The 25,874-nt window shown below is 36.5% G+C and overlaps 1 protein-coding gene across 12 annotated transcripts in view; it reads right to left on the minus strand.

Annotated features, from left to right (window-relative positions):
- Positions 1-25,874, minus strand: part of NPAS3 (neuronal PAS domain protein 3) — a 597,093-nt gene that overhangs the window by 20,854 nt on the left and 550,365 nt on the right. For all 12 annotated transcript variants that reach the window (XM_068192942.1, XM_068192941.1, XM_068192939.1 and 9 more), the window contains 2 exons: positions 9,848-10,041; positions 5,194-5,300 (listed from right to left, as the gene is read on the minus strand). In XM_068192942.1, coding sequence (XP_068049043.1) covers positions 5,194-5,300; positions 9,848-10,041 — 301 coding nt within the window. The remainder of the gene's footprint in view (positions 1-5,193; positions 5,301-9,847; positions 10,042-25,874) is intronic.

Consider the following 25,874-nt stretch of genomic DNA (forward strand, 5'->3'; position numbering starts at 1 on the left):
AAGAGGAAGATATTTTCTAAGCAATAGCTGGCAACAACAGCATCTTTCTTGTCAGAGCCAGGTTTCTGAATTCAGACCTCAATTAAGATTGCAAAATGAAAAAGCACATATTATATACCAATACCAATTGGCATGTACTTGTGACAGTGTTCTTGCAAACAATATATTAATTTTGAAATGATGGCATGTTATCATATATTTGCCCAAAAGCATATTCATGGTTGCCTTCAGAGGTCTTGACTTTTATCCTTCCTTGCTGCTTTCTTAATGACCTTCATTGAACAGTAACATCAAGTACTTGATGTTCAATGAAGACAATTAATTTTTTGCAATTAAACAGTAGATGCATACTCCTACAGCATATGACATGCACTCATTCTTAGCATGAAATGAACTTTTAAAAAAAGGGCTGTTACAGACTTCTGAATGATAACAGTGTCAAAAAAAGGCACAGTATCATACTCCCAAGAGCAGCAATCGCTAAGACCTGATACAACAGTAATTTCATTGATCTGCTTGATTTCTGGTTGATTTGACATCAAATGTAGCTTTAAGATGAAGTATTTTTGTCACTGATGTCATAAGAACAAGGGCAGTTCTGCTCATGCAGGGACTCATGGCTTGGTGAAAGTGTTTGAACAGCCCTATGCTTGACACACACTTCAGTCCTGCAATGCTTTTATGCAGTGGTAAGTAAATAGAGGGGATCCTATCACCTTCCCCATTCTTACAAGTGGTAAAGTAGAACCCCATGAGGGATCTTTCTAGGCTGTTAGTTCTAGATGCGTAACTATGAAACACAAAACATTCAATTACAACTCTTTCATGGCATGTAACCTAATGAAGAGCTCTGTTACAGAGCTAGGATTAGAGACTGTATCTGTGCCAGGGTACAGCCAGACCTGTAATTTTTGAGGGTTTGGATTGAAACAAAAGTTGTTGTAGCTTAGCCAGTTTCTGCGTGTTAGCTGAGCCAACAGCTGGGTCATGATACTGGATGCGTACAGGCTGTTAGACTAGAGAACATTTTAATTATGACCTCTGTGAGAGACACTTGATTTATATAATGATTCTACCAGCAATTTGTTCAACAACCATTGTGAACATGAACAAATAAGAAGATTCCCAAACTCCTGAAACCATGACCCATTTTAAAACAGGAAATAGCTTAAGAAGGTAGAATTATAACACCAAAATTGGCTGAGAGATTTGTGAAAAAGCATGATCATTCAAAGTTTGAATGAAACAGAAGAGAAACAATTGCCATAAACTTTTTTCTGTTTGGAAAAAAATTATGTTTCAACAGCTTATGTTATCATGCCATGTATTATGGTGTTGCTATAAATGCAGTCACAGTATGAATGTTGTTTTATTAATTCAAAAGGGATTCAAGGCATAACTGCCATAAATCTCTTAATATAAATTTTGAACCTAATATAATTTTTGCTATTTACTTCACTGGGCTCAGAATTTTAGTCCATAAAAAAATTCTTTTTTAGGGCATAACCCCCATGCCCATTGAAGCCAATGAAAGCTTTTCCAGTGACCATAAATGACCTTTCATTAGGGCAGTAGTTCCTTTACAAAAGCCCATTGTCACTGCTATAGTCTTGCAGACCTTCACAGTTATACTTGTTATAGTTGCATTCTGGAAACTGCTTTTGTCTTCTTTTATGTGAGATAGAGCTAACAAGGCCTGCTTTTCTAAGTTTGTAATGGGCTGCTATGATCTGAAGTAATCAACAGCCCTCTTCATTTTTTTCTGTGTGATTTTGTGCACCGTTTTCTCTTCTGCTTGTTTTTCTCTTTGATGTCTCAGAATATCCTGGATGAGAAGGCAGGATGTAGTGGTCTTACTTTTTCCTTATGATATGTTGTCAGTAAATAGGCAGAACAGCAGTTTTACTTGTGTTTCTTTCAAACAAGAAATCTACAATTGCAATTTGGATTTCTTCTTGTTTTAATAATTGAAAATTATTTTATCTTCTGTAAAAATAAACCAAGATTTTTGGTTGCATTCTCCGTCAAACACAACCTTTTCAGTTTGCTACTTTCTCAAGTTCTGTTTTGTTTTCTCCCTAGTGCTTTCTATCCATTACTTTAGCTTTCAGGTCCTCTTCAAAATATTGCACAAATCTGCTTTTTTTAGTTTGCTTGGTGTTTTTTTTTTTTTTTTCTTCATTGCGATCTCAAGCAGTTATTTCCTATGTTGTACTGCAAATATCCTGTGCTCTCTCTTTTGGGGAACCAGTTCTGCTGGGTTCCACCTTCCACAGCCAGTGTTTACCAGTTCATGAATTTTAGCTCTAATTCTAGTTTTACTAAACCAGAAGGATTTTCTCTTTCTGATTTGGTTTGAATTTGATTTTATAAGATTGGCAAGTTGCTATGAAGTATTTTGGGGTTCTACATTTTTTTTCTCTTGGTTTGTATACAATTTTTATTGTCAAATGCTAGAAGTTGAACAACTCTCTGGGCAAAGATATGAACCACTTTGGCTTCTGCAGAACTTATAGCTGCCAGATGTACTTCCCCAGTTATTCCCAAGACTAATTTAACCTTGAAGATCTTTCATAAAGAGCATGAGTTTAAGCATGAAAAGACAAATGCAAAGTCCTGTATCTGGGATGGACAGATTCCCTGCTATGTTACAGGCTTGGGACTGGCTGGCTGGGTTGCTGCTTTGTGAAAAGGGACCTGGGGGTCCTGCTGGACACTATGCTAAGCATGAATCAGCAGGGCTGTACTAAAAAGCGTACAGCCAGCAGAGCACAGAAAGTTGTTATCCCCCTTCACTCATCACTCATTAACTTGCATCTGGAATCTAATTTTAGCCTTCTACCATGGGAAATATATTGATAAACTTCAGTGAGCTCAGAAGAGGTCTGTCAAGACACCCAGGGGGTGGTGTGCTTGCTCTGTGAGGAAAGGCTGTGGAACCAGGCTGGTTTAGCCTGAAGATGAGGTGACTTCAGTTGAACCTAGCAGCATATCTGCAAGCAGGATACTGCAAAGATGGAGCCATGAGCTGCACCATCAAAACAGGGAAATTCCAGCTGGATAGGAAGGAAAAAAACCCCAAATCACAGTGATGATAACTGACACTTATTAAGATAATTGGAACAGGTGACTCAGAGAAATTGTGGAGAATCTGAAGTTTTTCAACATCAACTAGACAAAGTGCTAAAAAAATTGTTTTGAATTAGTATTGATCCTGTTTTGAGGATTAGGTGGAACTAGATGATATCCCAGAGTTCCTTCCAACCTAAAGGATTCTATGAGCATCTTGTTCCTATAAGGCAAGAAAACAAATATGCATAAAAGGTGCAACCAGCCCTGTCTATTGGAAAAAAACAACTTGCCTAGCAAGAATAATTATGCTATAGCCAAGCAGCCAAGTTTGTGAGCCCTGCTATGCTGGATGCTGAAAGCGAGAGAAATCCCCGTGTTTCTAAAGTTTGCAATCCTATCAGCTAACCTGGACATACAGTGAGAGCAGTAATGCAGTAAGTTGAAGTGATTTTCTTGAAGTTATTCTTGCCTTCAGGGTCTCCTGAGTTCTAGTCCAGTGCTTGTATACTGGACCACACTGCACTCATACTCTCTGCACAGATCTTGAATTTTTCTGAAGATTAATGTTTCATAAAACATATCCTATTGGAGAGAGAAGTGGTCATTCAGAAGATTAAGGTCTTTTTCAGATGGGATGTTCATCTATGCCAGGTGGTATGGTAAACCTGAGTCATAAATATCTTTTATTTCCTTGGCCAGATAATGCAGTGAAAGTGCAACTTGTCAGTTTTGGCTTCCAGTTTCAAGAGCACGAAGAATTTGAGTTTCTGAATGTGTTCCTTCATTTCTCAGCAACTGACATATTCTCCTGGATATTAAATGCTTAAAATTTAAATGACACAAAATTACTTTGTTTATCCCTTTGGGTAGTTGATTTTTTTTTTCTGCAGAAATATATCTAATTTGATTTTATGCCAAGCACATTTTACATTCTAGAAACTTCTGAAATCTTTACACAGCCTAATACTGCTGTTGGCTGCCATATGTCATTACAGAAGCTGTCCCTATTCTCCTGCTTTTCAGAGTTATCCTCCTGTCTTCCCTTGCAGATCATTCAAAGTAATTTGGGATGGAACATTTTTTTTCTGTCTTCTAGTGTAGTCATATGGTTTTGTAAAATCTAATTAAATATGGCTGCATTTGGGCTGCTGCCCTTTTATTAGGAAATGTTAGCAGGACATGATGCAGGGGGAGCAGAGTTATTCAAATCTGTGACTCTGAATTTAAGAAGCAGTTTGCAGTTCGTCTTCTGCATTCAGAAAAACACCAAAGTCAATCATAAATTCAGTCAGTCACTGAAACTTCCAAAGAATTATCTGGCTTCACTGCAGGCACAGATAAATTAGAGATTATGGGCATAAGTTTTTTTTGCACAAGGGTAAATCAGGAGCCCCATCACTGAAGTCAAGAGATCTCAACAAGAAAAGAATTAGGCCCTATGGCTTTTAGTAAGGGGAATACAAAGAGTTTAATTACAAGGAATCATGCTGAACCTCCCTTCCCCCATACACAGACACTGCACATGTTCTCTGGTAAGGTTTGTCTCTTGCAACATTTCTGTACTTCTGTTTTCCTTATCCTAACTAGATACTACCAGTGTGCACATAACAGGGACTTAGACACTATAAGGATGGGGCCATTTAGATACTAACACATGGGGTGGTTGAAGCACTAGTAAAGCTGTAGCTCAGTTCTGTATGAAGAAAACTGGTGAAATCCCAATTATGCTGCACTTTCTTGTCTTTCATGTTATGACTCAGAAAAACCCAAAATCCTCAGAGGAGGAGTGTCTATTCTGTACCAGGGAGGGAGTTTCTCATGTAAGCCAGACCACTTTAAGGATTAAAATAATGCATAGCACATGTAAATTAACAGCTGCTGGAAATTCAAGTAATAAAAATATAATGTTTATTTCCACATATTTAAATGGTCTTATATGTCTATAAAAAGACTTGAAAATAAATCACACAAAGAATTACATTTAAATCATCCTCTATGAAAACCTCTGACAAAAAAAAAATCCAGGTGTAAGATGGAGATCTCAGTTGTGGAACATAAATAATAGTTTCGGAGCAATCAGTTATTGTACCAGATTATTTGGACAAAAATGGAAGTACTTACAGTCTAAGTGACTATGTCTAATGCCTTCCACATCTTCAGCATGAATGAAGTGGTAACACCTCTTTCCTACAATATCTACAGGGGTCAGATCCATGTAATCACTAATCCTAAAAAGGAAAAAGAACATACAGCCTATAATTCAAGAAAGAAAAGAACAAAAGAATTGTCAAATGACTCAGAAAGTTAAATCTGCTAAAAAGTTTTTCAGCATTATTTAATTTGAATGGAATATCTGTACAAATAAGACAAGACCTTAGAGGAAAAAAAAGAAAAAAATTTAAAGAAACCTGGAAATTATTTTATCTCTTTAACTAAGTGGAAAATTAAATTCTAGTGCATATTCTCCATGTAGCATAACACCAGGACAATATAATTCCATGAAATTGTAAAGCATTAGTGACAACCCAAAATCCTCATTAAAAGACTAAGATGATTCAAGGTTACATAATAAAGTAGAAACATGTTATGTTTATACCAAATGATTAGAGACACATTTCATTTCAACAGATTGGTCTTCTATTGGGTATATTCGTGAAAAAGCTCTTCAACCATTTCTTGGCACCAAGTCCAAACTCATATTTCAAGGGATATAATTTAAATGCTGAGACACACAGATGCCTCGGGGTGTTATCTTTTTTAGTCTAATTCATTTGGGAGCTCAGCTTTCACTCTGGGCCCTTTCAACTGGGACTTTGTTGTTTATTGCACATAGAAACTTTAAAATCTATTCTGCAGACCTTTTTGTGCGTGTGTCTGTGCACTTGTGTCTGCGTGTGTGTGTAAACTTGTGTCATGGAGAGTCAAGGTGTCAATGTCCTTAAACACAGTACAGAAATTAAAAAGAAAATTGGAAAATGTCCTGCTCACGTAAGCATTTGAAACTATGTCTGTTTTTGAGACATAGAATATTTTTGGGGGGTTTGAAATAATCTTCAATGATTGTGGTACATTCTATGATAAGATCAGGGAGAGGAAATCCCACCCTGCCAAGCCCAGAAGAAAGGGGCAATCTCTAGGCAGGCCACTATCCTGTGGTCCTGTAAAACATATGAATAGGCTTGTGTTTGAGCAGATCAATGGTTCCACTGACTTACAGGACTGTTAATATGATTGAAATTTAAAGGTAGGTATATGGTACAGTGTTTTGCTGAATTTGCCGAAATTATGCACACATTTGTAGGCTTGAGGTTTGCTGCACAAGACTGCTTCTGCATATCTGAAGGATCTACTGACAACCACTGTCATGGCCAACAAGCCAAACCTCTGCCATGTGCTTATTTCTTTTTGGGCACATATTAGCAGATGTGGCATCACAGTCCACATTAAACTGACTATTATCTCTCTCCAAAAGGTCTTCAATCCTTAACAGTAGATTCTGAAAACACACAGACTGATCATGCACTCTAGCAGCAGTCTCTCATTTTGCTTTTAGTTATTTATCACCATCTGAGATGATTTTTTCCTCTGCAGGTGCTTTTCTCACTCCACTGACTAATAAAGAAATCCCAGATTATTTTAGATGGTGAATCTTAGATGACACAAATCCTACATTTGCCAAATAGACACAGATAAATAAATATACCACGTTTTAGGCAACAAAATTTTACGCCCGTATTTTACACTCTCAAAGAAAAATATTAATTTTTAGAAATACCCAGTATACTAGCTAACAATTCTTGTCTCAGAGGGAAGCTAATGTCTAGCTAGTTTGTGCACTGAGTCCAGGATTACAAAGGAGATCTCTTCATTCTGAGAAAAGTAACAAGATGCACCCAAAGACTTGAGTAATGTCATTCCTGCTCACTGCTGTTTCAAGCAGGCAACCACTTGGAAAAGTAGGAGTACTATTGATCTCACCCCTGCTGATCCAATGGTCCACTGTGAGCATTCATTTCAGTTAAGTGGCATGGCTTCTGCTCCATACTCCCTGCAGCTGCCAGTAACTCCCCATTGCTCCATAAATAGTGCTTACAGCTTGCCCAGCATGGATCCATTTTTCTCTGTTTTCATCAATGTTGTGCTTGCTTTACTGTGGCACTGCAAAGAATTTCGTAGCTGCCCGCAAGTGCCAGAAGTCAAGCTCATATATTCAGGGTGGGATACTTATCTCCTCTTCTTTAATCCCAGAAGAGAGATCCCAACATCCCTGACTCAGAGAACAGCCTTGGCAAACACAGATAATTAATCTGACAGCTTCAATCAGCTGTTCCATTAATTCCTTCCCATCTACTGTTTTTTTTTTTTTTTTTTTTTCATTTCATTTTTACAGTCATAATCTGTACTGTAGCTGCTATGAAATCCAAGTTCTTTCAGTTTTATTTCATTTTCCATGAGTGGAAATCCTGCTGCATCAGTGAGATCACATTCACCTCCCAGCACTGGCAGAAGTATTTCTAATTGAAACTACTTTTATAAAATATTTTTAATAAAGACACAGAGGCTTAAAGTGGAATTATTGTAGCATACATTCAAGTACCACTATATGCGTTCTGCATTACCATGACATAAAATCCATAACAACAAAAAGTTGCTTTGTAATGTTGCCTTCAGCTTAAAAATTGAAAAACATTAATAAACTCAACAATTTCTTCCTGTCTTACCACAGTTTACCATGTCTTATCAGCCCTTCCTATGTGATTACCAATCAGTGCACCTCACCTGATGAATTTTATAGTTTTCAGTGACGTCTTTCTCAGGCATTTGAAAGTTTTATTGCTACATGAATATAAAGGGAAGGTTTGAGAAAAATGTTTAATTAAAAAAACCCCCACATATACAATTTAGGGCTCATAAAAATGCCAAACTCACAGCAGAGAAAGCATAAATCTTCCTAATTTGGCCTAAAAGTTCATATCATTCTTGACCTGATGGAACACTTCATTTTTCACATCTATTTGATTCCTGGCTTTTTTATGGCAGTTGCACATAAAGGCAGCAGTAAGTGCAGGTGATTTTGTTAAAAGGGAATTTGTTCATTAGGAACTGGATAGATACCAGCAACTGACTTCACAGAGGCCTTTGAAAAACTCTGCAGTGGTAGCAGCTTTCCATTGCTACCTAGGTAGGTCACAGTGATATCGGAGACTTAGGGAAAAGTTTTGTTCTAGATCCTATTCCTAACACCCAGAGCTCTTTTGCCAGCTGCCAGATTATACAGCATCTGGACACTCACTGGGTAGAGTCTCAGGCAAAAAGCCCAAGCTTTAATGCCATTGTCCACTTTTTCTGTGACCTTGTGCAAGCCATTTTCCATGAAGCAGTTTTTCAAAGCTTAAAAATGATCCAAGATTATTTTAAGTTGTTTAAGGTCCTGATTCAACAAAACAGCCATTTATCCTTTTTAATAAAAGTTTATATTGATGTGCTATCCTGATCAGAGGTATTCCACTATAATTGAGCAATTATGATTTCTCATATCAGACAGCTTCCACTCAATTTATAATATGCCATCGTTGTCATAAGAAAAGCTTGCAGCAGTCACCTTGTTTCTTCCACTTTTTGATGATGTCCCCTTCACAAAATTTCTTTTGGCTGCATTACCTTCCTTCTTCCTTTCCAACCTTTTCCCCATACCTCAGACTTCCATCAATGGACCCAAACTTATTACATGTAATTTCCTTCTGAGATATTTTCACTCTGCTCTAAATACCTATTCCCTGGATTATGTTTTGATTTTTCAAAATCAGGACTCTGAGCTCTTAATGGTTTTGATCACCCCTCTGCTTTCCAGGCCTTCCCCCAGCCCAGGCCCCCATGGCAGCCCCAGTCAGTGCCCAGCTGCCCACAGCCCTGCCTGGCCGTCGCCCTCCTGACCTGACCCCAGCCCCCTCCACTGCCTGTCCTCAGGAGATGCCCCGTGCCAGGGGCTGGAGCTGCCCCTGTGGCCCCAGCTGTCCAGCTCCCCTCCAGGACACAAGGCTGCCATGTCCTGCCCTCACAGGTCGCCACGCAGAGCCCCTGGTGCCACGGGCGCCCAGCCCCCAGGGAGCAGGAGCTGAATTTAAATCCTCTCTTTCACCTTCCCAGATCACTCATCACTATCATGTAGAACACAACCCCCCCAACCAGCTCTTCATCACCTGTTCCCATTTCACTGCTGTCTTTCCCAGTATGCCCTTAACCAATTTTATTCTACAGTTTTCCCACCTCTAACTGCAACAGATCCCACCTCTCTAGCCTACTATCTAGGCCATCTGTGCTTCTGTTCCATTAAACACTGAGCATGATAGCTGTAATCTGCAAATTAGTTCAAAAATGGAAAACTTTAAAACTTCATACAGAAAACTTGTGGAGGGGAGGATGGAGGAGCATAAGGACAGGCATACAGGTCAGATCAACGTCTGTCTAGTCCCAAATCTTGCCTGCGAGAGGGACAGCGAAAGATTGTTAAAAGCAGAGAAAGCTTAGAGGAATATTTCCTGGTGTATCTTCCCCTGTTCCAGAAGACATCCTACAAATTACAGTTTTAAATTTACCTTTATCTTCTAAGGATGCAATAAAAATGAAGGTAGTGATGATGAGAGTCAATTCAATGCTCTCCTACAACACCAGGATGACATTGCAAGAGTCAAAAATTTCAAAACTTTTTGCCAAGCCCATGGAACAAAGAATACAAGAAACTAAAACACAGAAGTAAAGGATCTAAAGGCCATACCTATTTTCACAGTAAATTATATTGAGGTCCATATTCACACGAGTGACAAACATGTGGCAGTCAATCCTGACTTCATTAATTGTAGGAGGTGGCAAAGCATGAGCAACAACAACAAGTCCCATGATTTGGCTGGGCACTGTCCGTCCGTGTGACAGCGATACTCTCAGACGTAACCGGCCTGTTATATGAATCACCTGGAAAACAAAAACAATAAAAAATACCAGTGAATTCTGAATGCAACTGTGACATCAGGTTTTTTTTAAAGGATAGCTTTACTACAGATCACTTAACACTGCCTAAAAATGTACTAAGTAACTGCCAGTATCATTGTTAAGCTTATTAATATTGGCTGTCAACATGCCCTATATGTCCTCATGGCAAAAAGAACATAACAGGCAAACACTCCACATTCATCAAATAAAAACCTAAGAACTGCCATGGTGTTGATTTTTGCTACGGTGGTTGTTACACAAAGAAGGAAGACAACAACAACGAAGTAGAAATTCAACTAAGAAAGTGGGATAAAACTGAAATAATGAATCTGGAAATCAATAAAGTAACCACTTGACAATATTTGGAAATTTAATATGACACAAGAAAGACCAGCAGTTTTGAAAAATAATGGATTTTATTGAGTTGGTTGTCACCTACACCATGGAAACACTGTTCACTGCCTTGAATTTCTTATTTGTGGCTGGCAAATTGAGAAGCAACAGCCTACAGGTGATTTGTGAGCTCAGGTGCAGGGTGGTGTTTCTGCATCCACAGTAAAACATTTAAAGAGTTGGTATACATGTAAGGCCTTTGCCTAGTGCACTAGGAATATATGGAAAGCTCTGGGGGTGGTGATTTTCTTCCACATACACAAGATAACACCAGAAGATGCTCAGATACAATAGCATCCATAAGAACTGTATCCCCCTTCTAAGAATGCTCCCTGAAATAGAGTAAACTGAAACTCTGGGGAAAGAATAATTCACCACTTCCAGTTTCACTCCTTCAGCAGTTCTGTGTATAAATAAAGGGGTTGTTTTATCCAGTAAAATAATATAAATACAGCATATTAAAAGGAAAATGCAAACTACAGTTCCTGTACTCATGGATAAAAGAGGCACAAGAATTGCCAGTTGTAAGCTGTCACAGATTTTCATCCTTACAATGTGGTACAACATCAACATTAAGAGAACACTTCCAGGAGATGAGGGCCCCTGTCTCTGTCATCTTAGACTCCCTACCCAGAGGTCAACAGAGAAGTTGGTCGATTCCTGGGTCACAGGAGGTGGTGACAAAAATGGGGTAATAAGTGCACTGATACTCATCTCACAAAGATAGAAGACAAACCCTTTACTTCTGATAATAGAAAGTGAGAAAGAAGAAAATTTGTCATTTTTAAGATTGCAAATCAAAAAGTGCATCCAAATTCAAATCCAATTCGTGCTAATAGATCTATGATGCAAGACTTGAAATGTGTTTGTTTTTTTTAACCTAATCATTGAAACATATCCTTTCACAACTATTGCACATTTTGGGCCTAGTCAGTATGGTGAATCTGAATGAGGAAAGTGATTAGCTGCTGTGTACAGCCATTTCAGTTACAGGTTTCTGACCACCCGTGTTTAAAGTAGCTGTTGCCTAAACTCACACTTAATGCACCTTTCAAGGGCAAGCTATTCTATGAATATTTGAAAAAGTTCCTAAAGGCAAAGATGCAAAAACAGCATTTCAAACCCACTTTAATTATTTCTTTTTCTTAAAACCTCATTAACTAATGAAGAAATAGCTAAAAGAAATAGGATTAACTTCACAGGAGGGGCAGTAATAGTATATTTTGCTCCTTCAAGCTAGGCTTGCATATAGATCTGCTTTTTATCATTATCTGTCTCTTTTTATCATGCAGTTTCAGCTTACTGCAAAACTCAAATCTATAAATGCTTGGAAAAATGCTGATGGATTACTGGTAAAAATGTGAAAATTTATCTTATCCTGAACGTGCTATGCAAAAGTATCATTTTTCTGTTGTTTTTTCGTAAAAGTCCTTATGCTAGTATGTTTGAAGTTGGCACAAACACTTCAAGGAATTTTTAAGCTATATCATATATATATATATATTTGTATTTTTGTAAACCTTTATGTCATTTGCAGCGAAATATTAAACTTATTTGTTTTTGAACAACTCTCTATTCAGGCAGTACCTCACTTTTTTTCCGATTCTTCATCTGAAATACACTTCAGATTGCCCAAGAGACAGTTCCAAACCTGCTAGAACTTCCATATGTTAACATTGTTGAATTTCAAGAGAATTTGCTTCTGGATTCAAATTATTTAGCATGTTCCTAATTCCACCGTGGATCAAAACATGTTCTGAATTCCCATGTGAAGTAAAATTTAGGATTTTAATTCTGTACACTGGGAAATGTACAGCAAACTACCCATCAGTTCCAGTGCCTGTGTGCCTCTAAAGAAACTGTATTTCCATGCCTGAAATCCCTTTCTATGACAATATTAGACAAATGCACCAAGTGGGAAAATCTAATTGGTAGTAAAAAACAATTCTAACTGTCATGACCTTGTCTATATTGTGAGTATTGCCACTTTTAAGACTGGTTCATTTGAACTGGGATTAGGGGTGATAGGAATTATAGGGTCAATTATCTCCCGTAGCTAAAATTAATCTCTTTATTATTCAATCCCACAGCACTAGTCTATCATATCCTAAAGCAGTATTATGACTTTAATGAAGCTAAATTGCAACAATAAACTGTTTTATGAAGGACAATACTTGGCTCTAGATGTAAATGTATAATAAGAATTTGCTAGGAATTTACTGAAAATAAAAAGTAAACTCAGCTCTTCTGTGCAGCTTCCTTTATAAATGCTTTCTTCTGAAAAGTTAGTCCTAATCAATCTTTAAACTCTATCTTCTCTCTACTAATGCCATCTGAATAGACAGGCACATTTAGATGTCACAGCAAGGGAAGACAGAGATACTGTGTTCTATTACAAAAAGGTGGGTGAATGCTATACTCCTGATCACAGGATCATCAGAAACTTTGTATGTCAAGAGCTGTACAGATTTCCCCATCATTTCTTCATCTACCTTCTAAATTAAATTAATGAAAATACTCCTTTTCTATATTGCTGGGAGCTGGATTGGGTTAACTGTCCAGAGACTTCTTTGCTTACAAACTGTTTATTAGTAGGTGTAACTGTGATTCTATGATTCACACAATAGAAGCCCAGGCAAATCTTATGGTTGAAATAAATCATGTGACCTGATCGAGACCAGAATTTTACTTAGGCTATTCTGATTTATATTATTGCTTGTAGTATAACCTTGGATAGGCAGGTGAGTGAGGAAAAAACATTTTGCAAAACCAAAACTTTTAATGCTGAGAAATGAAAATAACACATATACTGTAAAGACATACTGCCGAAGCAAGACAAATACTCTAAAAATCTTCTGTACTGCTTAATTGCTTTGTTTAAAACAAAAAATCTAAATCAACTTTGCCTAACACTCCAATATTGGAAAAAAATTATTTGGCTTTTATTTTTAGCTGATTAGAAAACGGATTTGCAAAATATTGTAAGTACATGTAAACACATGAGTTTATGAGTGTAGGAGTGTTAACAAGCCACTTTGGTTGGACAAATATATATTTCTTTTCCCTGCCATATGCTCTCTTTAGTCATCTGTTAGTGATATGCACTTAGATGTGCTCTACTAATGTCTACTCATTACAAACAAGCACATCACAAAGACCTTGATAAAACCTTCCCTCTGTCAATACTTAAGGAAAGTAAAGCCCAGCGATCGAAAAACACATCTGGAACCTGCTCATCATCCTTTAAAGATAAATCTCACCTCTGAAGATGGAAATACTTTCTTTGTCAAAAGATATCTTTAAATATTACATCCATTTTTTCACATACATGTGATGTCAGAGTAAGGACATGCATTACCAGAGGCTATAAAAACATGCAAGCATGAAAAATCTGTGAATTTCACCTTTCAAATGTCTCTGTATGCTTCAAAACTTAAACTTCAATTTGAAACAAATTTCTAAACTACTTCTTTTATTCTCTGTGTAAATGATTATGCCAGTTTATTGTGTGTGTGAAACCACAGCACTGGCAGAAGTTGTCCCCCAGCTTATTTAGTGAGACATTAAATTTGAAGTCTTAAAATTACTGTGTAGAATAATTTTTTTTAGAAAAAATCACATATGAAAACATTTGAATGTATTTATTGTGTGCACCTATGTATTTAACTAATTTATAAACAACTCACACACACATTTATCCCCCTTTACAGAAACAACTGTTTCTGAAGCACATATATATATATATATATATATATATATATATATATATTTGTTTTGGTCTCTCAAAGATGTTATTTTATACTTCCAAGATCAACACCTAAATATTTAAAACACAGCCAATTTAAACTGATGAAATTGGCCAAAGAAATATCTTACAAATTGTATCCATATTCTCTCATTTTTCTTTCAAAGAGTTGTGTGCTCACTCACTGATCCATGCATCTCAAAACCTGTCTGTGACACCAGTGAGACAAATGTTTTAACGCTCTGCAAGGTAATGAGTTCCTACATGGTTTCAGGTGATTTCTAAAGTAAGACTGACTATTTGGAAGCAGAATTTCCTCTGGACTAAGAGGAAAACAGAGCCCAGTGTCACATTGGTAATTTACACAATGACATCTGAAAGTTTTTCCTTTTATGACATAAAAATATAACCATGTCTATCAACCTGAACTTCAGTATAGATTTCTTCATTGTGTCTACACACCAGCCTTGTCCTATTATTTCAAGTCTGCACCAGAACAAAGAAAAGTAGTACTTAGTGCAGCTATCACTGTTACATTCAGAAGCATGGTGGATGAAAATAAGACAAGGCAGTAGTCTATGATTCCTGAGAAACAGCTTTGCAGCCAGTTTTGATTGAGTTAGGCAATGAATGCCATGTGAAACCACTGTTCAGAGTTGTGGTCTTGAGCACCCATTCAAAGAATACGAGTCGGATTTCAAGGAGGGGGAACATTATTCCTAACACATACATAGTTTCAAGGTCAAGAGCCTCTTTCCCATCTACAAGTATATTTTAAATCCCTTCAAATACACCTGCAAAAGACAGTCTGAAAATGGAAATGGCATTTACATTTAAACAGCATATTTGGTCTCTGGATGTATTTTATTGCTAAAAAGTCAATACTAGTTTTTTGGAGACATTTTAGGCTTTCTCCATCTTTCCTCTGTTATCACTCCCTCAAATAATAAGATTCAAAAGCTATTCTACTGCTTAAAATAGTCACAGGCAGAATTTAGCTAAACCTAAGGGTTTTTAAAAAAAAGTATCCTTATGAGACCTCAAACTTATTGGTGCTTAAAGACAAGCATCATGTGAGAAACAACCCAGTGTGGTAGGCTCAGTTCAAAGCACTTGCTCAATCCCTAATGACCTGAGTAGAATATTATTGATTGCATATGGGGAATGTTGAGATCAGCAGCAAGCACAATAGCCACAGTCACTTTCATTCAAGTACACTACAGGGAACAGATCTCTTCTGTGCTAAAGTTACTGTTTTGAGCATGCATGCAACAAACTGCTTGTTCTTCAACCTCAGGATGCAGAAGGTTTATCTCCCACTTACCTCTGTTTGGATAATAAACTAAAGAGAAGGGAATGGGGACAGCTTTCTAACTCTCCAAAAAAGAGTGAAGGTAAAACAAGAACATGAGATTTCCCAAGTTACATTGGCTAGGCTAAGGCTGTTCTAAGAATACTCTGTGAGAATAATGGAAGACTGTTGCATGATAAACAACTCCTAAAGCTGTAATTCAAAAAGCAAAACAAAACAAAAGCATTTTCAAGAGTGCACAAATGTTTTTCAAGAGTTATCAAATCTTAACAGACTGGGAAATGAACAGCAGATCAGAGGTTCCTCAAGTATTTATAGATCCTTTAGATTAACATTATTAGATCCTAAACTTATGGCTTTTTCATTCTGCTTTATAACACATTTATATATATTTTTTTTAATTTGGGATATACTAGATAAGCAGTTCCTCTTCAGTTCAGGGTAGCACAGTGTTCTGTGCTGTATATGGGCACATATCTGTCTATTGCCATGATGGCTCTCATGTTAGACTTCAGTCTTGTACTGGTGTACATTGCAGTAGTAGAAGTTGCATGACCAAGTCTGTCCTTTCAAAAGCACATTTGTATTGTAAAATATGTTAATCATAGGACATCCTTTCCTGTGTTGTGATTTTTCATTAATTGCAATGGATTAGCAAGCTGCTTTTCTCTAAACAAAAGATGCTGACACTCATGAAATCAGCTTTATAATATAAACTCAATAAATATTGTGTTGAGTTTATAATTATATTTTTTCAGTTCAGCACATTACAATTTTTCAGTTATTTTGCTCTATGTTACTGCAAAGGTTTCCATTTTCATAATAAGCCCCTGCAATAAGAACTCCAAACTTTCCACTTTTAAACAGCATCCTTTAAATATATGCATTATTATTAATTTAAATTATTAGGTTTAATTTTAATACCTTTGAACCTTTAATAGATGTCTTATTAACAACTCTATCAACACTGTATTGTCTTTTCATAATGCAAAACTTAAAAGCATTTGAAGATCAACATTAAAAAAATGGAAAAAAAAGAAACTAAATGAAATCAACACACAGCAACCTGAAAAAGTAGCCATAAAAACTGGGTTTATAACTGAATACTTTTTGAAGTAATTGGCACAAAGACTGTTCTAGTGCAGATTGCTGCAAGAGCGCTCTTGGCAAGAACATCATAAGCACTAGCAAAACTTTAATATGCTCAAACAGCCAAATACAAACTGACACCAGGAACCCATGTGTGGCAACAGACAGGAAAAAAATAGAGTATCTCAATTTAATACAAACCTACATACAAAGGGATCAATTTTTACAATTCGTGGTTTAGCATACAATACAGCTGTCCTCAGAGTGAATATAGAGTAGCTATACATAAGAAATTAGAATTATCAATTCGGGGGAATTTCTCAAGAGTCCTTTTGATATGTAATACAGCAAATATAATGACTTAGAAACCAGACATCAATGCATTAAATGAGATCAGGTTGAGATCTATTTAGAAAAGACAGGTTTAAGCTGGAAAAAGAATCTCTTTGATATGACCTCCAGAGCAGACCATTTGCAGAAGGATTCAAGATGAGCAGATTTACCCTTGCATATCTGTTTGCTTCACACCTGCTTTAAAATATAAACTCTAAAATTTTTAAAATTGAGTTGCTGCAGAATTAAGTCTATGTAGTAAAAAAAATTAGGAACCTTGTATTTTCTTGCACTTCTTGTAAATGTTATAATGCATTTTGTTGAACTCAGAGGAAAAAAATGAAACACAGTTAATTTAAAATTGAGCTAACATAATTAACTTATTTATAAAAGATTTCTTATAGAATCTGGCTACTGCTGGTCAAACTACGAATCTGAAATGTCTCAGAATTTTCAGTTGTCTGCATCGCTAATTTGTGGTCAATACTTATTTAACCCTGAAATTCAAAAGATCAGTTCACTTTAACAGATTTGCCACTTCAAATCCCTTGGTGTTCAAATATGTTGCATTTTTTTTTCTTCATAGAATGTTTGAAGTTCCCTTTAAAAATAATGCCTTGAGGATATTTTTTCCTTAATACTGTTTAAAAAAAGTTGAAAGCATTTAGCTATTGAAGTGCGCAGGGTTCCAGTAAAGGAATAGTTGTCCCTGCCCATGAGCAAACTCTCTTGAAATTCACTATTCCAGAATTCTGTTGCTTTTGCCAGCAGTGAAATTTAAACCTAAAAAAGGACTTTTGTTGCATTGGTTCCAATGAAGTTTATCAGAGTATTGGGAGATGGTGGAAAATGGCTGCATCATTCTGCAACAGAAAGGGTGAAAATGTTGTTTTAAAAAGTTAGTTTCAGCTCTGTATGTCAGGCAACCAGATCCTGTTGCACTAACAACAACTAAAAATAAGTATACTTCAGATGTAGTTTCTTTATTTCTTTCTTTGCAGGGAGAAATAAAGAGGTTCTTTTAGTCTTTTTTTCCCTACTGTTTTGTTTGATGTAGTTTTTAGCAGCCCAACAATTACCTTAGGTGATTCTCTGCAAGGACTTGATAAGTGAGAAAGGACTAGATAAAACAAAATATCTGATATTAATGTATTTTCCCACACACAGAGAAAAAGATATAGAAAATGCTGTTGTCTGTAAAGACAGAAATGGATTCCCCAAGTCAACCTTGATTAAGACAGAAATGTTTATGCTCTGTTCAAGCTCTCTACCTGTGGTTGCAGCCAATTAAAAAAAAAAAAACCAAAAAAAACCCAAAAAAACCCAAAAAAAAAAACCAAACCAAAAAACTACATTTACTCTTCCTAATTTTGTGGCTAAATGGGTAGAAAGATCTGATTTTTGCACATAGTAAAGCAGGGACACACAATGGATAAGGCTGAGGACTATTATTCGAATGTCTTTAATGCTAAGGTTCATCTGCTTATGCTAATGGTGTCTGGTGTATGCTCCCACAGCAAAAAGCAATTGTTTTGTTTATTTTAATGCTTTCAAGCTTTCCCCTAGCATGGCCCAATTTTTTGCGGTCTGTATACAAGCACACAGGGTCGACCCAAAGATCTTAGACAACAGAATGTGTGGAATTTCCTGCAGAATACCACAACTGTGACAAAAGCAAAAGTGGAGATAGGCAAAAAAAGTTTAATTTCCATAATTATTAATATGCTTTCACTTTCCTTACATCAATGACACTTATTGAAAAATTGAAAATTGAAAAATTTTCAGTATAAATAAATTTTCAGGAATATGAGCTGATTTTATAAAATTACAACTGCAAATTTCAGAAAAGCTTCTGCAGGTGAATAGTAATGCTTCCACATCCAGATGACGAAAAGGAATGATCATAAGAGGGGAGGCAAAATTCTTCTGGCATGTCTGCCAAGATCTAATGTCAGTAGTTCTCTGATTGTTCTCAGTGTTAATTTGAACAGTTTTAAATACATTTCACATGGTCTTGATAAAGAAAATAGCATTGCAACTGCAAACCCCAAGCCCAAAAGTGGCTTTACAGAGACTTGGACTGCAGGAGAAGGCTGGGCCACACCATGACAGCCCTTCCAGAGGAGCAGCCACATGTACTGTCATTAGTAGACAAAGTCCATCCACACAAGGGATGAGATTTCTCTTTGAAGAAAAAACTTTTATCCACTTGGAGATGGATGGTCTTTGCAAAGCTCTGACCTTCTCCTTGACAGCTACAAATGGACCACTATCTATGATTTGTTTCTATAATCCACTTAATGCAGCAAGCTAGATTATAGATAGCAATTTATTTGTAAAAATCATAATAAACCACCATTGTTTTAAATGCTAAAAATGGATAAATGGGGAGTAAAAACTGATAAGACAAGGTTCGTGTTCTTGAATCTACACCAAAGAATTATGGCAGACTCTTGCTTTATCTGCATTGGAATCAATTTAGTAATTTTTAATTCACTGATTTTCTGTTGTTTGCTTAACATTTATTAATTGATTGTCATTCTCATGCAATTAATTCAAAACTTGGCAAGTTTAACATGCAAAGATTAATTTTCTTTTACTAACTCACCACTCAGAACACTTTTTTTGGAAAAACCGGTAACCAAGAAATTACCTCCACATCAATCATATTTATAAATGAAATACAGTAGGGTGTTGCATTCCATCTATCAATCCACACTGAACCTTTCCTTATAAATGGCTGAGTTTTTCTATGTAATTCAATAAAATAACCAGAAAAAATTAGGACAGCTCTGTCTTTCACACACTGCAATCCTAACCAAAAGTCAGCTTGAACACCTAGGACTTCTCTCTGCAAGGCTGGGAAACTCTCATTTAAGAGTACGAATCTTAGGTCACACAGAAATAAATGGTATTCCTACCCCATCATCCAGTGGTCACGGGATCTGCATCTTTACAACAACCTACAGGTTGCTCAGCTTCAAGTGTTTCTCATCTGGAATGAGAGCCATTCATTTGCCCTTCATGTCACACTCATTTATGGTGGCTGAAATGTTTATTCAGGAGGGAGCAGAGATAATGAGCAAGATTTCTTTGCTCTTAGTTACCAGGGGCTATTCACAAGACTTTGGACTCACTCACTCTGTTCCTCATTGCAACACAAACCAGCAGAGTGAAAGGAAAAATAGCATTCCCTACTCTCATTATTTTATTATGGCTTTCACCATACTTGGTGTTTAACTGAAAGCCCTAGTTTCTGCATCTTTTTTTCCCTCTGTGTGTCACTTAGGCTGCTGCTGTAAAGTGGACAAATTGACAAAATAGACTTTTTTATGGAGAGAGGCAAGGAATATGTCTTAGATAACAAATATCTTGTACCCTATATAAGAGTAAAATGGACTCAAGCATTTTGATCTCAAAATGAGGATTTAATATCTCTCACAGACTGCACAAAGGTTCAGAAAAATAAGCAGTTAGGTACAAGAAGACACACAGAATGAATTCAGCACGCAATGCAGACTGTAAGATACATGAGCGTGCAAGCTGTGATGCATGGAAGTGCTGCAGGGCTTGTAAGGAACCCAACCCAGAAATTTATTTATTTTTGCACAGAAAATAAAATGTGAGCTTTCTTCTCTCTCCTGTAGTGTTGGTAAGAAAGCTATGTGGAAGAAAACGATTTTTTTCTGCATTTGAGCTGAAATCTGAAGTTAGCTCTTCATGTAACAACTGAGGGTAGAACATATACACACATTCATCTGTACTTATATCTCATGCGCATCCCACTGGTTTAGTGGAACTACATTTATGGTCTATTTGTAAAATTAGACTTGAAATGATCCAAAAGACTGTGAAAAATGTACGTAATATTTAACAAATCAAGGTCAGTGGGTTTCCTATAGAAGACTAGGGTGAAAACCTTAGAACAGCATCTTTTAGATGGATTTTAAAACTTTCCTATGGAAATTTTTACTAAGCACATTAATTCTCTGTTAAAATCTATGGAATCATTAATATCATGTTAGCCCAGTAGAACTTCTCAGTAAAGAAAGGGAAATAAGCTAGAAACATATGTAAATTTTGAAGATTTTTGTATACTTTGACCTGGTGATTCATTAGTAGCTCACTGGACATCCATCTACACCCCTATGAAATTCAGTGGTGTCTGGTATTGCTTAGACCATGTAACACATCTCAGGATTTGGCTTATTATCCTGTTTAAGTCACTTCTATTATAATTTCTCCAGTTTCATCTACTTATGCGGAGCACCTTCCTTAAATCTTAGGTGAAATCCCCAGGACACCTCATACAAACATGCACTTTGGATAATTGACTGTCTGGTTTAATGGCTAAATTTAAAGAAAGCCAGGGCTATGGCACTGTGTATTTTGCTGAATACATTTTCTGGCTTTGTGGGGTATTCACTGCATGATTTGATAAAAAAAAGAGGCTAAATGAACTCTACAATTTGTATTCCTACAGGCACAAGTTTATTGGCTTGGTTTTTTTTTCCTTGGCTCTGTCTGTAAGGTTCATTACTTACAGTTACTGCAGAATCAATTTGAAATGGCCAAAATCAGTGATGGAATTTATAGCACAATAAACGTACTGCCATACAAGTGCTGCTACACATGAAAGGGCTTCAGAATATTTTCAGCAATCCTTCTACACAGCAGAGTGTTCTATTTTTATCAATTTAACAGAATCACCACAGGTATATTCTAAGAGGTGTAATCCTGACAGCTACACAGCAGATTTTCTCTGAGGCAGATATTTTTACAGGAAAACAATATTATTGATAAAATCTTAGCATATCAGAACACAAAAAGGAAACTGCACACATCTTTTTCTTTCTCCATAACAGGCATTTGCAGTTCCATTTCACTCACACAAAAAAAATGCCCTTAACCAGAGAGTTTATGAAGGAACCATTTTCACTGTCCTTGAGATATATATTAATTAATTATCAGCACTATGGCATGTGGAAAATGTGGAGGGCATTTGCAGCTAAAACATAAAGTATAGCATCAGCAGTTCCCTGTTTCTAAAGTCTATAAAGATTTACATTTCTACTTAGTACATTTTTCTTTCCAAGTGTCTCTATTATAGACATCTCATATTTTATATCATTTTAAAGCACAGAAAGTTTTAACTTTAGAATGATGCATTGTGCAAAAAAGACAGAAAAGACAGATGGCAGGCTGTCCTCCCCAAAACTCAATTTCATAATATGCATGTGATTGCTAATAGGCAGGCACTAAAAAACAATTTTCCTTGACGGAGAAGAGCTGATAAATTGTCAACATAAACTTTGTCTGTGGTTGCTCCAGTGATCTAAAGCTCTTCTGTGAGCTTTGTACCATCAAAGTCTGCATCTTCCAACCATATAAAAATTTATGAATGCATATGACTATAAAGTGACTGAAAACAACCCATAGTGCATGTTTGGGCATTAAGAATCAGCTCCTTGCTTCTTCAGGAAAAGCTATGTCCAGTGCCCCGTTCCTAACCCTGGGCATATGACTGTGGGAGATGCAGGCTGGACCGAGATGCCTTGTGAGCTGAGGGAAACAGGGCTCTGCATTCAGCTATCTCCTAAGCACAGTGCTACGTCTAGTGCTGGACTGAATTAACCAACATAGTCTTTATAACAGTGCAAAGGGTCACAAGAACTGAAAGCCACTGATTTTTAGGAAGAAATTATACATTTCTGAGCACTTCAGCAAGGAGAAATTAATGAAAAATCTAATGAGAAAACAATTTCCAAGAAGAGAAATATTTATCTAATACCTCAGACCTTCCAAAATATTTCAAAAGTGAAAGGGGCCACTAAGTTCACATAAAATAAAATTGAGCATTTTGCTCCTGCATGACAAATTCTTGGGAAAAATATCCAAATTATTTGTGCACAGAACGAGGCTTGCTTACATTGGTAGTGCAGAGTTCATTTCAGATTTAAATAATTCACTGTAACTAGTACCTACTAATTTTGATTTTTAAAAGGCTTATCACTATTAAATATTTTCATGCCTCTAAGGATTCAGATCTTATTTCTGAGAATAACTGAGAATCAGCAACTCAACAGCAGATGAGCTGTGACTGTTACGTTATCAACATATTTGCCTGGAACAAAATGATGTTATGATCCCACCACATATTTAATTGCAAAAATTCCTTGAGTTTGATTGTGAAAAGACTGAAACATTTTGAACAGGTTTCTCTTGCCATACAGAGGAGACTTGCACGACTTGCAAGTATGTGACCAACTCTGTAAAATGAAGCCATGGGAAGAATACGTTTCTTGAACTTCCTTTAGATGGGGGTAATACTGTCAGTTTTGAATGCACCAGCCTTGCATGCTATTGCTTTAATTTTATGCAGTGTATATTTCTCTAGAAATATCCCCCAAAACAAACAAACAAATCAGTAGAAAAAGAACAGATGTCAAACTTTAGAAATATTGTCAAATATTAGTAGGTTTCATTTTTTTCCATTTATATTTGGATAGAGTCACTGATGTGCTATATTGCTTCATTTAGGATGGAAAAACATACAAAGACAGGAATTATAACTGAATATGCCTGTAAAATAAAGGGGAATGGGAGGGTCTAATGTGCTATCAGAAATAAAAGTGAAAAACATTGTTTACCACTGATGAAACAGACCTTGTCTGTGTCCTTTTAATAGCAAGCTCTTCACACAGCAATGAGCACAAGAAGTTCAGAGAGAATAAGACACTTATCCATAAAAAAGTGAAATAAAACTTGTAACCCTCCTCAGGGTAACCTCTTCAGAGCTCAGACCTCTTTATGCAATTTATCTTAATTTTCAGTAGAGTCCAGTATGAAGATTTTAAGAAAATTACAACTTCTTGTAACAGACTTAGTGTTTTCATTTGTTTGCAGTATTTTTTACGAATTTTAAGTAATGGAGAAAATTAAGATAATTGTGCTCTCCATGCTTATTTTCAGATACTGATAATTTTCCTTTAAGCAGGCACAAAATTCCTGGTTCTAAGGAAGAACAGAAAAAAAAATATAGCAGTAAAAATTAAAATTTCTTACTTCATACTGGTTAGAGGTGCATTAAAGGTGTATAAGCTTTAGGGTCAGTATAAGCCTTGCTCAGCTTTCTTTAAAAGCATTGGGAGTAATAAAGACTTCCATTTTATCTTCAGTGAAATAATACTGCTGAAATATCACCTCATTTTTGATGTCAGCAGTGATTTCTTTTTACCTCCATGATGTCAAATGGGAATTATTATTATTAGAACGACAGCTTCCTAATGATGCTGTAAAAAGGAGGAACTGAAGCTCTTTCCACTAAACATCTATATTCTGCTTCCTCCACAGGGTAAAGCAGATGGGCCCAACCACACACCATTCTTCAGGCAAATCAGGAGGCATACTCAAACACTAAGAAACAGAAGCAGCTTAAACATCCAAAACCAGAGACAATAATGACTTTCTTTGTTATATAGTGGTGAATATCCAGTATGAAGAGTACAGAAAAAGGACATTTACACTACAGCAACTCTCTCTGGGAAACATGCTCTGAAACACTCATGATCAATTTTCTGTTCCAAACAGTAAAACTGGCACATCAGTGTCCAGATCACTACCCAGGAGTCATTGCCCCAGGTAAAATCAGGGAATGAAAGCCTCATGTGACAGCTGCTGTTCAACTATTGGCTTCATGTATGGCACACTGGGGATGGACATACCTGAAATGCTCTGCGCCTTTTTTTCCTCCCATTTTGTCAAAAGAGTAAGTACAGAAGAACATTGCTTTGTATGACATCAAAATACATGAATAAGTTTGGCTCTTGAGTAAATGATGGGCTTGAACCTCATGCAAACACCTATTCATGCAGAAAGTGAAAAAGCAGATGCAAACTGGTGCTATCTACATCAGCAAATGGAATATTTTCATTTTCTAATACACTTTATAAAGAGCTACAGCGAATAATGATTCCCTACCAATTTTACATTCACTTATAACATGTATTGCTTCAAAGTAGTTAGCAAAGTCTTTAGGGTGTACACATCTATGATGGATATGAAAAAATATTAATAAAATTGGAAAAAAAAGGTCTCTACATAAGTCTGGGGGGTTTTGATATAAGAACAGCAAAGCTTGCAAAGAGCCAAGCCATCTGCCAGATGAAGAGGTGGATGATACCAACCCTGCTCTTCTCCCACAGAAAGGTGGCAGGAATGGCAGCCCCAGGAAGCTCCCCTGGGCTAAATCCAAGGGGCAGGAAAATGTGTTTTGCTGCTGGTACACTGCTTTGTTTTCCTTCTAAGGAAAAGAATTTTGGAATAGCTCTTCTACAGTCAGTTGTAGGCCAGTTTAGAGCAGGAGTTCATATTTTTCTGTGTTTTTTTCTAACTTTGGTTGTTTGTTGTTTGTTTTGGTGAAAGTTCTGCTAAACTTCAGACTAACTGGTCTGAGTACTTCCTTCTTTGGCATCTAATTTTGTGTATTCAGGGCAACCATCAAAAGAAAGGAAGTACTAGCCTGAGAAAATGAAGTGTGATGCACTGGAACAGAGAGATGATTTGACAATATTCATGTGCTAGGAAGAAAGGCTGAGGATGAGGTATAGCATGCAATCACAGTTGGCTTTGACACAAACAGCCATTGTTATCTTTGGCAAGTTACTTGATATCTTGGTATGTTAGCACTTTCCGGACTCAGACAAGTGTTGCAGAAGCACATTCATTAATATAAATTACTTTATAAGCAACAGCAAAAAGCCAATTAAAAAATATTGCTTTGCATAGGTAAGAACTGCACATAATGGTGAAAGTTTGAAAAACGTGGAAATCAATGTATGAGCCTATTGCCTTTTTTCAACATAATTTTGGCAAAAGCTGTGAACTGCTGCTAGTGGTAGAGATAAAAAGGTTAATAGTGTCTGCATTTGCACATCTAAAACA

Source organism: Anomalospiza imberbis, chromosome 6 (genome assembly GCF_031753505.1).
Source record: "Anomalospiza imberbis isolate Cuckoo-Finch-1a 21T00152 chromosome 6, ASM3175350v1, whole genome shotgun sequence".
Classification (NCBI taxonomy): Eukaryota; Metazoa; Chordata; class Aves; order Passeriformes; family Viduidae; genus Anomalospiza; species Anomalospiza imberbis.